This window comes from Mauremys reevesii, unplaced genomic scaffold (genome assembly GCF_016161935.1).
Source record: "Mauremys reevesii isolate NIE-2019 unplaced genomic scaffold, ASM1616193v1 Contig36, whole genome shotgun sequence".
NCBI lineage: Eukaryota > Metazoa > Chordata > Testudines > Geoemydidae > Mauremys > Mauremys reevesii.
The window spans coordinates 520,047-536,240 of NW_024100847.1; the positions used below are offsets into that span (position 1 = coordinate 520,047).

Here is a 16,194-nt window from a genome sequence, read left to right on the forward strand (position 1 = left end):
TGGCAGGTCCCTGTAACATCTAAGGCATGTCAGGATCCTTTTGAATGAAGACAGCTGTGTGAAATTATTTACAATAAATCTCTCTCTTGTTAAAATTAGAGTATGTTCTTCTGTTTTTTGGATAGGTCAGTGTGGGGCCCCGCCAAGGCTCATTCGTGCCGTCCCCCATGATACCAGTTGCACAGAGGGCTGCCCTATCAGCACACAAGTGACCTACAGGTGCCGTGATGGCTTTGTTAAAATCCCTGGAAAGTCAGACACTGTCGTTTGCCTTTCAAACTCAGAGTGGTCACCCTTTGGAGAGTTTTGTAGTGGTAAGTATTTTATTTTCTCTGGAACAAATTTCCTCTGGCCACCTCCGCTGATGGAAATGTCAGACTTTCCCCCACTGAATAGGCCTACTCAAAATTATCTTTAATAACTAGTTTGAAGTTCCTTTCTGGATCAGTGACAATATACAATTAAGCTGCTTATTCAAGAATCTTGTTGCAAAGCAATCTGTGAACATCCATCAGTGAGACGACTTGTACTTCATTCAGGAATGTGTGGTTTAGAGCGACAGGAATGGGAAGTAATTTTATATTTGAGTTTTGACTGCCCAGAAATAAGTGGGGATGCCTCCATCCTTGGGATGCTCAGAACGTTTTGCTGCATCATCTGGCAAAAGTGAAATAAAGCTGTTTCGGAAATGATTTACCTGCACATTACCACTTATATTAAAAAATTGCATAAGCGTCCTGGCCAATGGGAGCTGGGGGCATGGTGCCAGTGGGAGAGAGTCATGCGGAGCTGCTTAGAACCTCCGCCTAGGAGCTGGACCAGCTTCCGAGGCTCAGAATGGTTCGCGGTGCTAGGACAGGCAGGAAGCCTGCCTTAGCATCCCTGCTGCCCGCTGACAGAGAGCCGCCCGAGGTAAGCCCATGCCCCAATCCCCAGCCAGGCATGAGCGGCTGAGAGGAGGATGATTTTGTTCAATCAGTGGTGACTGAGGTCGTGGAGAAGGAAAGATTTGTGAGGGAACACAAGCTCTGTGTTTGCCATGTGGAGTTTAAGCTACTGGCAGGGAATCCAAACGGGAGTTTTGTGAGTTGTCAATATAACAATTGCATCCAAAGCTGAGAGCAGATAGGATCCCAAAGACAGGATGCACAAGGAAAAGAGGGTGGGCCAAGGAGAGAATCCCGGCAGATTCTCACTGGTGGGGTGGGAGTGGGGGGAGTTGGAGAATCCACCAAACTATAGCTGAAAGTAGGAGATGGAAGAATCAGGAGAAAAACCGTGAGAGGCTGGAGTGACAATAGCCAGTAGATGATGGGATTGAAAGAAGTAGAAATGGTTGATGCTGTCCAAGCAGGGGCGGCTCCAGGCACCAGCACCCAAAGGCCTGCGGCAGAGAGTCGCGCGGAGCCGATTGTGTCCCTCATGGCTCCAGGCACCAGTCGCCGTGAGGGCGGAAGAGTCAGGCAGCCTTCAGCGGCATGCCTGCAGGAGGTCCGACGGTCCCACGGCCGCAGTAATTCGGCAGCACGACGCCGGCCACGGACCGCAGACCTCCTGCAGGCATGCCGCCGAGGCTGCCTGACCACCGTCCTTGGGGTGGCAAAATACATAGAGCCGTCCCTGTGTCCAAGGCACTAAGAAGTCAAGGAGAATGGGGTGGGGTAGAGGCCCTGGGAATTGTGTGAGACTTCAATAAAGTGGAGAGGATGGACACACACTGGAGAGGGTCACAAGGTTAGAGTTGAAGATAACCGTGCCGTGGTTGTAAACAGAATGTTCAGTTTGAATTGGAGATGAGGACGGGGGGAAATCTGTCTTTCTCTTTCTACATGCTTTAATCTACCCATGCCTTTCTCTCTCTTAGCTCCTTCCTTTTCCTTTTTACTCCTTAGTTCATATCACCCGCTGCTTGGAGCAGCACCCAGTTATCTTTGTCCAAGTTGCTTGCCTTGCTTCCTTAAAAATAATTTAAAAAAAAAATCTCCCTTCCCCTGCATATTTTGTAAAGTGTCCTGCTCTAATGCTCATATGCAGCTCTGTGGCTGTACTGTTATAGCTGCTGCAGTCTCTAAATAGGGTTATCAGATAGCAACTGTGAAAAAACGGTAATAGGCGCCTATAGAAGAAAAACTCCCAAAAAACAGGATTGTCCCTTTAAAAATGGAACATCTGATCACCCTACCTCTAAAACATAAACTTTTGGGGCAGGGTACCTGTTTGGTACCCTTCACTTATGTGAGACAGCTCTGTTTCTGTTTCTTGAGAGAGATAGCGAGAGAGAGTGTGTGTGATAAATAGAAAGCTAAAAGTACAATTTTTGTGCCTATCTTTATAGCTAAATCTTTTAGACCCGGTGTCTTCCCTCCCCCCCCCTTTTTTTTTTTGGCTAGGTGGCTGTGATGCCCCACCAAGGTTAAAATCTGCTACCTTAAGCAAGGAAGATGGGCAGAAGAATTACTCTCCTCCTGGGAGCACTGTGAGTTATGTCTGTCGCCCAGGATATGAGAGCACCGAACTGAAACGTGTCATTACTTGTCTTGAGAATTTAACATGGTCAGAAGCCCCTGAGTTCTGTAGAGGTGAGTGTCTTTTTCGTCACTTTTCTCTCTCCGCTGAGCGAGTGGCCCTCTGTGTTTTGTGTTAAGGAGCTGGTTCACATTTCAGTACCAGCATGTCAGTGTTAGTTTGAAAACCTTTTTGTCAGGTTTTGATTTTAAATTTGAATTCAGCTTTAAATGGAGAGAGAAAGCAAAGTGAGTACTATTGAATGTAAGACAACGCTTGAAGTAGTTAAGCTTTTCATTGTGTTCGTTGTGCTTCCCAGCAGCAATAGGAAATCACAAATAAAGCAGTAAAGTTAATATCATACTGTGGTAAATATCCATTTTAAAATGTTGAGCACAGTATCCCTGGAAACTATATGTGAAGGAGAATGATAGTATTATTTTTGTCAATGTTAAACTTCACACGCTTAAAAACTCTAGCCTCAGAGACCACTCATTCAGCATACAGTTCAACCAAACTGAATCACCGTATTAAAAATAAAGGCAATATTTAATAACCATATGTATGGCAAAGTTGTTCAAATACCAAAATATATAACAAAACTTAAATGAAGAATGGCATGCATTGTGAAGAATACCACAAGTTTTGGTAAAGCTACCTATATTGAGTGTCAAGTATCAGAGGGGTAGCCATGTTAGTCTGGATCTGTAAAAGCAGCAAAGAATCCTGTGGCACCTTATAGACTAACAGACGTTTTGCAGCATGAGCTTTCGTGGGTGAATACCCACTTCATCGGATGCAAGCAGATCTTAAGGTGGCCATTCTGCAGCAAAAAAACTTCAGGACCAGACTTCAAAGAGAAACTGCTGAGCTTCAGTTCATCTGCAAATTTGACACCATCAGCTCAGGATTAAACAAAGACTGTGAATGGCTTTCCAACTACAGAACCAGTTTCTCCTCCCTTGGTTTTCACATCTCAACTGCTAGAACAGGGCCTCATCCTCCCTGATTGAACTAACCTCGTTATCTCTAGCTTGCTTCTTGCTTGCATATATATACCTGCCCCTGGAAATTTCCACTACTTGCATCCGACGACGTGCAAAACGTCTGTTAGTCTATAAGGTACCACAGGATTCTTTGCTGCTTATATTGAGTGTGTATCTGTTGCATTCCATGCAAAGCCTTCATTAATACAGGGTGAGAGGAAGGAGCCAACTGAGTGATCACCCTTAACCACAGCTCCTTGAATGTCTGTATTCTATTCTGTTTGACAAACATAGGCTATATCGTAACACTGATGTGAATTTCTTGTGCAGTCTTAGACTCAAGTGGTCTCGCATGCCTGATTAGGAAAATACTTCATGTATATAATAGGCCCTATATTTTTATGTGCAAAAATCTTGTCCACATCAATGTCAGAAATCTTTTTCAATATAATCATTAATCCTAGTTGTAGTTTTCTCTGTGGCTCCTGGAATGCAGCATGTCTCTTCTGTTTGCCATGTCCACATGGTGAATTTCTGATAGTGTGCTCTTTCTGGTAATAAGTGCCTGGCACCAGAGGAAGCATCACAAATAACTCCTCCTACTCCAGGTAGGACGAGTGTCTGCCATTGAAGTTGACAAAGTGATAGAATTAAACACGTAAGATGGACAATAAGAATATCCACAGTTAAGTAGGAGAGTGAACTAAGTGGACTGCTGGTCTGCCATTGTGATAGCCCAGGAGTGGCCAAACTTACTGACCCCTCGAGCCAAATACAACAACCTTCAGAAGTTCAAGAGTTGGAGCAGGAGACACCTGCTGGGCTCAGGGCTTCAGCCCTGCTCCTGCTCAAGCCCTGAGACCCGCCTCCCTGCTGGGCAGAAGCCCCTAGCCCACCACCCTGCTCCAAGGCAGAGGTCCCAAGAGCCTCCACCCCAAGTCTGGTAGTGAGGCTCCGTGAGCTGCACTTTAACTGTAAAAGAGCCACATGCGGCTCACGAGCCACAGTTTGGCCACCCTGGCCATAGTCTCTTCTAAGTCTGTTAGTTTGTTGTATCAACATAACACGCTAACACTGATCTTGTTCTGTGCTAGGGAAATCGTGTGGTGTTCCAAAAGGACCAGAGCATGGCAGAGCTGTTGTTCTAACCAATGACCTGTTTGGTGCAAAAGCAAACATCATTTGTGATGAAGGGTGAGTGTTAAGAACCGGTACTGATTAATTCACAGAGCTTAGTTTGGTGAACAGTGGAAAATGAATAATAGAAATTCCGATCTAATTTAAAAACCTAACCTGAGCAGGTGCTACAGATCTGCTGTCCTTGCTTCAGGGCCCTATTGAAAAAGTATAACCTTCCAGCTGAATTTGGCCAGGTGTGGCTCATGATCCTCAGTCCTCCAGCTGAAAGATAAAGTTGGGAGGAAGCAGGTGCAGCGATGGTATCGTGAGGTGCACTTCAATTTGTTCAAGCTGCTGTTGGAAAAAACTTCCAGAATATGTGATTGGGTTCTAGTTTCATTGGTACTTTCTGGACATCAGAGTAACTGAACGGAGAAGCAAATGGCATGAGCATGGATGTCTTCATTTTAATTAATATATCATTTTGTTTGTCACTGTATCACCCATTTCGGTGGTATGTGCAGGCAACAAGGGTTAGATTCCCTGTGCTGGGATCGGGATGATTGGGAGGGGCTGGCTATGGAATAAATTGCCTGGGGAAGTTGTAGAGATTTTAAGAGCAGGTTAGACAAATGCCTGTCAGAGAGGGTCAAGGTAATACTTAGTCTTGCCTGAGTGCAGGGGACTGGACTAGAAAACCTCTCGAGGTTCCTTCCAGTCCTATGATTCTATGTCTTCCAACCCCACAGGGATTGGGAGACAAAGAGACTGCCTTTTCCTGTAGCTGAGCCATCAGCCTACTTCTCAGGTGATGTAATAACAACTAGCTGTTATCAGGTATCAAATCACTTTACAAAGGAGGGCAGTATTGTTTACCCCATTTTACAGATGGGGAATCTGAAGCGCAGAGGGGAAGTGACTTCCCAAGATCACCCACAAGCCAGAGGCAGAAATGAAAATAGAATCCAAGTTTCCTGAGTCCCAGTCCAGTGGTTTTTCCTCTAGGCAATAGTGTGCCTGAGTTGCATCCACAGGAATGTCCAAGCTATTTTTTTGATACTTCACATTTTCCTATGCAGAAGTGTTCAAGAGTTGCACACCTTGGAATTCTATCCACCACAAAAGCTTTGGGTTTAAATGGGCTGATGAGGTTTGGACATTGAGACATTCAGGTTTTGAAAGAGTGGCAGCAGTGGGACAGCCCTTCTGCAGAGGTCTTCTCTCTCTGTTGTGGCTGCGAGCACAAGTGGCCTTCAGGTGTAATGTTTTAAGTTAGAAGAAAAGCAGTAGCCACCTGGCCACAAATGATGTTCATGTCTATCCTTGTTGGTCCCTGTCGTTTGAGCAGACAGGTGAAAGAACCTGAAGAGACCAGCTTTAGTAGATGCACCTCTCATCTGTTTCTCTAAACCTCCTTGCCAAATAAATAAGGCCACAACCTTTAGCCTGTAGTGATAAAGGAAGTAGTGAAGGCTAAGTGACTGCATTGCTGGTATGCAGTACTTCCTGTGGAAGAATTAGCTAGAGGTATAGCTAGCTAAGTGGGTCTTGGGTGTGGACTGTTGCCAACTCTTTGGTAGAAGAGAAGAATTAAAATAGGAAGAAGAATGATAGCACTAAGCAGGCTGATCTTTGCGAAAGAGACACCCCTTTTAGTACTTTGCTCCCCTTTTATCTGGGACAGTAATCCAAGGTGTAGAATGCCAACAGCATAGCTCCTGAACACTGTTCTGCAGACTGGAGCTAGGGACATCTGACACAGCCTCCTATTCTGCAAATCCAAACCTCTTCGATATGCGAACATTTTGAGAAGATTAAGAGTCTGGAAAATTACTGGATCATGTTGGTACTTAAAGCAGGAATGACCCTACATGCTTACCTACTGGCAGAAAGAACCCCTTTTCCAAAGTTCTGGACTATTACAATGGTAATTAGAGAGTTAGGTAAGAAACTTTTCTTTTTCTTTAGGTTCAGATTACATGGACGGACTTTCATCCAATGTTTGCTGAAGGGAGATCAAGTTGAATGGAGTCAACTTCCAACTTGTCAAGGTCAGGCTATTTTTATGGCTTTCAGAGGAACTCATGATTGAGCTGTTACAGAGCAACTGTTACAGCCTTTTCATGTGTGTTTTATATTCGATCATACAGATATTTTTGGGAGTGGGAGACATGATGAAAGTGTAGGAGGATCCATGGTGTTGCTGGTGCCTTCTGCAGAAACCATACTTCAAACAAACAAAGAAAACCCCACAGCCCTCTCTATCCCGACAGAGCATTCTCCTTGAGCTTGCTGTCTGGTGTATAGATTCCAATCCAACTAAAGACCTAAACACAATTAAACCCTGAACACGAGGATGGTGGGGTTTGATTAGTTTCTCATTCCTCACCAAATAATCTCTGCTGCTTTTGAAGTCTTTCATCCAATTTACTTTTATTTAGTGTAATTCCTCCCTGTTAACTATTCTCCTCCCTTCTCCTCATAACTAACCAACCGACCCTCGACTCCACACTTTAAATCTGAGGCTATTTCAGAGTGAAACCCAGTCTTAAAACTTCTTCCCAATTTATTTGCTTTAACCTTTTTGTCCTTTTGGACACTGCTTCTGGAACATTGTAGAAGCGCAACTATTGTCTTTCAAGGATGTCAGTCAACTAGTCCCAGTTCCTTGTATATAATATTGGGGAGGGATGTGTTCTGATGAGGCTGTTATCCAGGATTTGTTTAATGAAGCCAGAATCTTCTAGCTGAAAGGATATTGGGAGTGAAGAAAAGTTTGAAAGCACAAAGTCTTGTAAATCTAAAGAAGGTAATGCCTCACGTTTTGTTAAGACACAGTACTAATTACACTCTCTAATGGTTGAATTTTTTCCCCTTTTGGGGAGGAATTGTAAACAAATGTTTACTTAATCTTTACAGTTCACCTCTAACTGAAATGAGCATTAATCATGATGCCATTCTCTTTTCCTTCAGCGATTACTTGGGGCTTGGCTACACTTGAGATTTGCAGCGCTGGTGGAGGCTTTCCAGAGCTGCAATTAGTAACTGTCCACACCTGCAGGGCACATCCAGCGCTGCAACTCCCTGGCTGCAGCACTGGCTGTACACCTGGGTCTGCTTGGAGTATAACGATTGCAGCGCTGGTTCTACAGCGCTGCTCGTCAAGTGTGGCCACACACCAGCGCTGTTATTGGCCTCTAGGGTATTAGGAGATATCCCAGAATGCTTTTAACTAAATTACTCCCTTTGTTTTGTTGTGAACTCGGGGCTCCGGGAGCTGCTTATCTAAAAAACAAACACAGCTCCTGTTTGCCGTGATCAATCTGTAACTGACTGAACAATCAAATGAGATAAACCCCTGTGAATGAAGCAGGCAGGGGGATGAGTGTTTGCTTGAGGATAGAAACAGCGGGGGCAGAGGAGAGAAAGGGGAGTCTCTTGGAGCAGCTGCTTATCTGGTCTGCAGGCTGTTTGCAGTTAAGAGTAAGGGGTCAGGAAAAGTTTCTGATTTTGCAAGGCAAGGAGCTGATACAGTGTCGGCTCCAAAATTCCACTCTCTCTCTCTCTCCCCCCCGGGCCCGGGCCCACTCCACGCCACCCCCACCCCCTCTTTGAAAAGCACGTTGCTGCCACTTGAACGCTGGGATAGCTGCCCATAATGCATCACTCCCAACAGCGCTGCAAATGTGGCCACACTGCAGCACTGGTAGCTGTGAGTGTGGCCACACACCAGCGCTTTCCCTACACGGCTGTACGACCAGCGCTGTAACTCCCAGCGCTGCAACTCTCAAGTGTAGCCATACCCTTGTTCTCCTCCTCCTAATATTACCAATGGGATGCACAATGGCAGCAACGTGGAAATCTTTGTCTATAACTCATCGGTAACTTACAAATGTGACCATAATTTCTCACTTATTGGAGAGGCCTCCATTCACTGTACAACTAAAGATAACATCAATGGAGTCTGGAATGGGTCTGCCCCTGAATGCAAAGGTGACTGTCTGGTTTTATCTTCCTCTTGTTCTACTTTCTCCCACCAGAAAAAGAACAACAATATTTTGATTGCTAGGCAAACCCATGAACATGAGGAAATTGAGTTAGGCATTAATCATCTAAAGATATAACTTATGTAAACCTGGTTGCTGTAGGAAGCATAATCCTTAAAAAGTGGCTGTCGCTGCATGTACACAAAAGGAGGGAAAATTAAGATCTCACGGGTAGTGTTAATTCTGTTGTTTCCTAACGGCTGAGTGCTTTGCAATTTTAATAACTTGTGTCTGCTGTGGGTTTTATGTAACTTCTGGCTTTTCGAAAAGAAAAAAGAAGCCCTATGTGGAACTAATGTCTCATAATCCATCTCCATGTGTCATTGAGGTTTGACTCTTGGGCCTAAGGTACTGCAGGATAGACCTCTGTCAAGTTATAGAACTAATTATATTAGGTGACAGCAGGAGTAAATTGTTATCTGGACCAACCACAAGAGGAGGATGCCCAACACACTAAAACAATGGAATATATATATGCACGAATAATCTCATTGTACACATCACATAGCCAAGTATTTAGATTTGGCAAATTCTTTCAGTTATGCTGCATGGATGAGACTTGGGTCAGCCATATTAGAGATCTGGGTTCTCTTCTAGCTTGTGTAGCTTTCATTCAGGGAAGATGGGTTGCTCCGTGATAACTTGGGTTTTGAAGGGCACAGGATTGTTAACCCCAGTCAGTAGAAATAATGAAAGTTGAACTCATCATCTCCTGGTTCCCAACACGGTGCACCTTCTACTAGTCCAAAGGATATTTTGATGTGAGGGATGGAGATGTATAGTTCTGAGTTGCACGTGGCAACACCTTGCAGCATGCTCAGTGAGAACAGCGGGTTCAGGGCGTTTAGAAATCCCTCTCAGAAGTTTTGATGAGTAAAACTGAAGGGAAATGACAGATTTTGGCAGTTGGTAACTCATGGTGACAGCAAGAGGCACCACGTTGAGCCTTTCACATCCCTGCTCAAACTACGGAACTGTTAGAGCTCTTAAAGAGAGAGAGAGAACTTTTTGTAAAGGGAAGTGGTTGCAAGCTCATTGTGGAGATTGCTGTGCGCTTCCCCTAGAATATAAGAACGGGATCCCAGCAGCACTCTGCAGCATAGCCCAACTAGTAGTACATGGGCTCTTGCTGTGGCAATGTGTAAGTGGGATAAGTGTGTCTTCCCTCTAAAGATGCAGATTCCTAAACATAAGTTTGGCAAGCTCCTGACTCTGAGTGGCCAGCTGGTGATGGGAGACTGATGTAATGTTCGTAGCTGATTTTTCCTCTTCTTTTTGACTTAGTCATAATTACCCAGGACAGATCGCAACTGTGCCTCCCGAAGGAGCAGTAGGAGCTGGTACTTTCTCATGTAAATTGGAAGAACTTGGATTTGCTAAATTTTAGAATTTTGGGTTCAAAATCTGGCCCACTGGGAGTGTTGGGGGGAGCTTGAGAGTTGCTTAGGCTGGAGCTTGTCGTGCAGTGGGGACCAGCTACTCTGTGCTGCTAATCCAAACCCTCTCTGCACCTCCATCATTATTGTGCAGCGTGGTTCCTCTCAGTAGGCTAATTCCTGTTTAGAGAACGTGACCTAGCACAGCAGTGCAGACGCCTTTAGTTCGTCTTCGAGTGATTGCTCCCATGCATTCCAGTTAGGTGTGCAAGGCGTGCACGGCATCTCGAACTTTTTCCCTAGCAACCCCGCGGCCGGCTGGCGCCCTGGAGTGGCGCCGCTATGGCGCTAAATATATACCCCAGCCGCCCGCCCGCCTCAGTTCCTTCTACCGCCCGTGACGGCCAGTTGGAACTGTGGAGTGCTCTCTGTCCTCCACATCCCTAGCTCTCGCTACTTTTCCTTGTACATAGTTGGTTTAGTGTTAGTATAGTTAGTTCAATAGTTAGTTAGTTAGTGATTTAGGTAAGGATAAGGGGGGTAGTTCCTCCCTTTCCTTCCCCGGTGCGGGCTCATGCCCAAGGCACCGGGCTTTAAGCCCTGCGCAGCGTGCCAGAGGCCTATGCCGGTTGGTGATCCCCACGGCTCTTGCCTCCGTTGCCTGGGCGAAGGACACCGCACGGACAAGTGCGCTATCTGCTCGGCTTTCGCCGCTGGACCCGTAAGGACCGGGACATTCACCTCAAACAGCTCCTGCGGAGGCGCCCTCCAACCCCGGCACCGCCCGCGCCGCACCGAGGGCTTCTTCGCAGAGTGCACCCGCGCACCGAGCCGCTCCGCACCGCTGCCTCGTGCCTGCCGCGCCAAGAAGACCTGGCGCCGCCGCCGCTTTCACAGAGTCAGCAGCTGGCGAAAGCAGTGGCAAAAGCCCGCACGGAGGACGCCGCGAGAGTGGCTGCGGCCGCGGCGTAGCGTGCCCTGGGCCTCGACCGCACCGCAAGCGCCGCCGAGTCCGCATTGCCGCGCCCCGCACCGACCGTGGTGGAGCCAAGGCTGCCGCCAACGCCGGGACGTTTCTCCTCCGCGTGAGCTAATCCGCTCATAGAGGCACCGAGCCTCCAGCCCCGGCACCGCCGTGCGGCTGTTGCATCAGTGGGGAAACCGCCAGAATGACACGCCGCCTCCTGGACGAATGGCACGGAAGGCGCCCCGGTCACGATCCCGTCCTGCCGCAGGTCGCCGCCCCGCTGCTCGGGATCTCGACGCCGCCTCATCTCGCACCGCGCACCATCCCGACGCCGCCTCATCCCGCACCGGCACCATCCTGCCGCCGTCTGAGTCCCGGTACCGCTTCTCAATCTCGCCACCGTCGTATTCCCGCACCGGTCCAGATCCAGGTCACCGCATCAAGGTACCGCCGAGATCTCCATCCCGCACTGCTCACGACACCGCGACTCGCAAGTCCTTCCCGCACCGCAGATCCCGGTCCCGGTCGAGCTCCCGGCACCGCGTGGCCGACGGTCGCGACGCCGCCCAGCCGGGCGCTACTCATATCGACCGGGCGCCGCCGGGCGGAGGGACTCCGCCCTCAGCGGTTCAATCCTCGCGCTGGCACCGCTTGGCCATCCCGCCCAGCTTCGTGGCCTCCGTGCAGACGATACCGCCCATCAGTTGCCGACCGCAAGGGCTCCATCACGAGCAGTGGGGCTACTGGGTCCCTGGGCATCATGAGGCGCAGGGCACCCCTTTTCCTTTGCGGGATGCGACCGCCGGGACCAGAGTCCCCGAGGCGACAGTTAGCCGACCGCCTCCCTCTCCTCCGCATGAGCCCCCCGCTCCTACGGTCCGCCAGTCAGCCACTCCGCCCGACAAAGCGGAGGCTCAACCACCAGCCCCGGTGCCAGATCCAATCGGGCAGGGCGTCTCTTCATCGTCCTCGCCAGACGAGGCGGTGGCAGGTGCTGTGGCCAACGAGCCCCCGCCCATTGACCTTCGGGCCTTCCAGGAACTGCTTCGCCGAGTGGCGGCGGCCATGGGTCTCCCCGTGGCGGAGGTCCAAGAGGACGAGGACCCGATCACCAATGTGGTCGGCGCGGACACTCCCGTCCGAGTGGCATTGCCCTTCGTGAGGACAATTCAAAAAAACGCCACTACGCTCTGGCAGACCCCCGCTTCTATTCAACCTACAGCACGCGGGGTCGAGCGTAAGTACTTAGCCCCCCCAACGGGCTACGAGTACCTCTACTCCCACCCTACTCCGGACTCCCTGGTCGTTCAATCCGTTAACGACCGTGAGAGACACGGCCAACCTGCCCCAGCGCCCAAATCCAAGGACGCCCGCCGCATGGACCTGCTCGGCCGTAAAGTCTACTCCGCAGGGGGCTTACAAATGCGGATAGCGAACATTATGGTCCTTCTCGCCAGGTACGTCTTTGACATCCTGACGTCCCTGGCGAAGTTCGCGGAGCTCCTGCCATCAACATCTCGCCAGGAGTTCTCGGCCTTGTTGGAGGAGGGAAAGAGGTCCTCCAGATCCTCTATCACGGCCGCCCTCGACGCCGCGGACTCCGGGGCTCGGACCCTGGCATCTGGCGTGACGATGAGTCGCATCTCCTGGCTGCAATCCTCCACCCTGCCGGAGGTGCAGTATACTCTCCAGGACCTCCTTTCGACACCCAGGGTCTGTTTTCCAAAAGACGGATTCTCGGATCCAGACCCTGAAGGACGGTCGCACGCCATCCGCACGCCGATGCACACGCCGCGACGCAACGCAGACCCTTCCGCCGCAACCTCCCGCTACCAACAGCGCTTATCGCCGATGCTAGCCGGGCGATCGCCCAGAACCGCCGCCGCCTGGCCGGGCAATCGGCGGGGCCAGGGGCAGGTTCGCCCGCACTTCAGGGGCCAAGTCCACTTTTGATGGGACGCCGAGGACGGCCCATCTCTCTACCGGATCCTTCCCCATTATTTTACAACCGCTTTTCCCATTTCTTTTTCGGCGTGGTCCCATTTGACATCGGACAGCTGGGTGCTGCAAACAGTCCAGTCGGGATACCGCCTTCAATTTGTTTCGCCCCGCCTTCCCACCCACCCTCCCTGTCCTCTTCAGGGACCCTCTCACGAGCAAGTCCTCTTGCAAGAGGTCCAGACTCTGTTGAGCGTGGTGCCATAGAAGCAGTGCCTCCAGACAGGCGGGCAGGGATTCTACTCCCATTATTTCCTTATCCCCAAAGCGAAAGGCGGGCTACGCCCTATCCTGGACCTTCGCGAGCTGAACAAGTTCCTGCTCAAGCCTAAGTTTCGCATGGTCACCTTGGGGACCATCATTCCCTCCCTGATCCGGGAGATTGGTTTGCCGCCTCGACATGAAGGACGCTTACTTCCATGTTGCCATCTATCCTCCTCATCGACGTTACCTTCGATTTGTGCTCGGCAACGCCCACTACCAGTTTGCGGTGTTGCCATTCGGTCTCTCCACCGCGCCGAGGGTCTTTACCAAATGCATGGCGGTGGTCGCCGCAGCCCTCCGCCGTTGTCAGATCCACGTACCCGTATTCGACGACTGGCTGGTTCGCGGGCAATCTCGACAACTCGTGATGGGCCAGGTGGCAGAGATCCGTCCTCTTCAGGCGGCTCGCCTCTCATCAACGCCGAGAAGTCCACTTTGATCCCTTCTCAGCGCTGTGGAGTTCATCGGAGCGTCCTCGACTCCACCATAGCCAGGGCCTGTCTCTCGCGCCCGCCATCAAACGATGGTCACTCTGATCATGGACCTAGTCACCTTCCCGACCACGACGGTGCGCTCCTGCCTCCGCCTCCTGGGTCACATGGCGGCTTGCACGTATGTGACCGCGTACGCGCGGCTCCACCTCCGCCCATTCCAGTCCGGGCTGGCGCCGGTGTACGCCGCATCGAGACCCGCCGAGATGGTGGTGACGGTCTCCAAAGCGACCCTCGAGTCCCTCCGATGGTGGCTCGACCCGAGATCGTGTGTGCCGATCCTGCTCCACCTCCGCGCCCGTCCGCCACGCCACCACGGACGCCGGGCGCTCGGTTGGGGGCCCACCTGGGCGAGCTCCACACCCAGGGCCTCTGGTCGACCCAGGAGCTCGCCCTGCATATCAATGTCCGCGAGCCGCAGCGATCCGCCTAGCCTGCCAAACTTTCTGCCCCCATCTGCAAGGCCGATGTGTGACAGTATTCACGGACAATACGACAGCAATGTTCTACGTGGAACAAACAGGGCGGAGCGCGCTCTTCCTCTCTGCAGGGAGGCGATGCTTCTGTGGGACTTCTGCGTGACTCCACTCCATTCACCTACAAGCCGCCCTTTCTTCCGGGAGTGCAGAACACGCTGGCCGACCTGCTCAGCAGGTCGCTCCTCTCACACGAGTGGTCCTCCGCCCAGATGTCGCCCACACAATCTTCCGGAGGTGGGGTTTCCCAGATAGACCTATTCGCCTCCAGGAAGAACAGGAAGTGCCACCGGTTCTGTTCATTCCAGGGTCGCCGCCAGGCTCCTGTCCGACGCCTTTCTCTACCCCTGGACGGATCGCCTCTATGCCTTCCTCCACCGCTGTGCACCGAGTGCTCTTGAAGCTCGGAGAGACAGAGCCCACGCCATTCTCATAGCGCGCCTGGCCGAGACAGCACTGGTACACCCTGCTGCTCGAGCTCTCGCTCGGGACCCCATCCCCTCCCGCTGTGGCCGGACCTCATCACCCAGAACTTCGGCAGACTCCGCCATCCGAACCTGCAGTCCCTCCATCTTACAGCTTGGTACCTGAGTGGTTGACCCACGCAGAGAGGGGCTGTTCCGCGGCAGTTCAGCAAGTCCTCCTTGAAAGTCGAAAGCCTTCCACCCGCTCCACTTACCTCGCGGTGGAAGAGGTTCGCGCTTTGGTGCGATCAGCGATCTATGAATCCATTCGTAGTTCCGGTACCTACCATCCTCGACTACCTTTGGTACCTTAAGGAGCAAGGTCTTGCAGTCTCCTCGTTGAAGGTTCACCTGGCAGCAGTGTCCGCCTTTCGTCCATCGCTGGAAGGTCGGTCCATCTTCTCCAACCAGATGGTTTCCTGCTTCCTTAAAGGCTTGGACCGCTTGTACCGCCGGTGCGGCGCCCTGCCCCGACCTGGGATTTGAACTCGTCCTGGCCAAACTGATGGGTCCCCCCTTCGAGCCCTTGGCCACATGTTCGCTACTCTACCTCTCCTGGAAGACAGCTTTCCTCGTCGCCATCACATCCGCGAGACGAGTTTCTGAGCTTCGAGCACTAACGGTGGGCCCACCTTACACCGCCTTCCATGCAGACAAGGTACAGCTTCGCCGCATCCGCCTTCCTCCCTAAGGTGGTTTCGCTTCCACCTCAACCAGGAGATCTTCCTCCCGGTCTTCTTCCCGGCCGCATGCTCGCCTCGGGAACAACAGCTTCACACCCTGGACGCCCGCAGGGCGCTTGCCTTTACATCGAGCGGACGGCCTTTCCGGCGCTCGACCCAGTTGTTTGTCGCCGCTGTCGATCGCATGAAGGGTGAGCCGGTCTCCTCCCAGAGAATTTCGTCCTGGGTCACCGCATGCATTCGGACCTGTTACGAGCTTGCTCGCGCCGCCATGCCGCCACCGCCACTGACGAGGGCGCACGCCATCGGGTTGCCTTCCTGGCCAACGCCCGATCCAGGTCATCTGTCGAGCGCCACCTGGTCTTCAGTCCACACCTTCGCCTCCCACTACGCTGGTGCAGCAGTCTCGAGACGACGCAGCCTTCGGCTCTGCGATACTACACCCGCCACGCCTCACCCGACCCCACCGCCTAGGTAAGACTTGGGAATCACCTAACTGGAATGCATTGGAGCAATCACCAAGAAGAAAAGACGGTTACTCACCTGTAGTAACTGGTGTTCTTCGAGATGTGTTGCTCCAATCCATTCCAGACCCGCCCTCCTTCCCCACTGTCGGAGTAGCCGGCAAGAAGGAACTGAGGAGCAGACGGGCCGGCTGGGGTATATAGTTAGCGCCATAGCGGCGCCACTCCAGGGGGCGCCAGCCGGCCCGCCGGGCTGCTAGGGAAAAAGTTCCGAGATGCCGCACGCGCGCGCACACCTAACTGGAATGGATTGGAGCAACACATCTCAAGAACACCAGTTACTACAGGTGAGTAA

General features: G+C 51.3%; 1 protein-coding gene across 1 annotated transcript in view; it reads left to right on the forward strand.

The window, feature by feature from the left end:
- The window catches only part of LOC120393918 (complement decay-accelerating factor-like), a gene marked incomplete at its 3' end in the record, with an annotated part of 31,096 nt that overhangs the window by 3,067 nt on the left and 11,835 nt on the right, over positions 1-16,194 (forward strand). The window contains exons 3-8 of the mRNA XM_039518375.1: positions 126-314; positions 2,391-2,579; positions 4,586-4,685; positions 6,579-6,661; positions 7,584-7,589; positions 8,415-8,603. Of these exons, the coding sequence (XP_039374309.1) occupies positions 126-314; positions 2,391-2,579; positions 4,586-4,685; positions 6,579-6,661; positions 7,584-7,589; positions 8,415-8,603 (756 nt within the window). The remainder of the gene's footprint in view (positions 1-125; positions 315-2,390; positions 2,580-4,585; positions 4,686-6,578; positions 6,662-7,583; positions 7,590-8,414; positions 8,604-16,194) is intronic.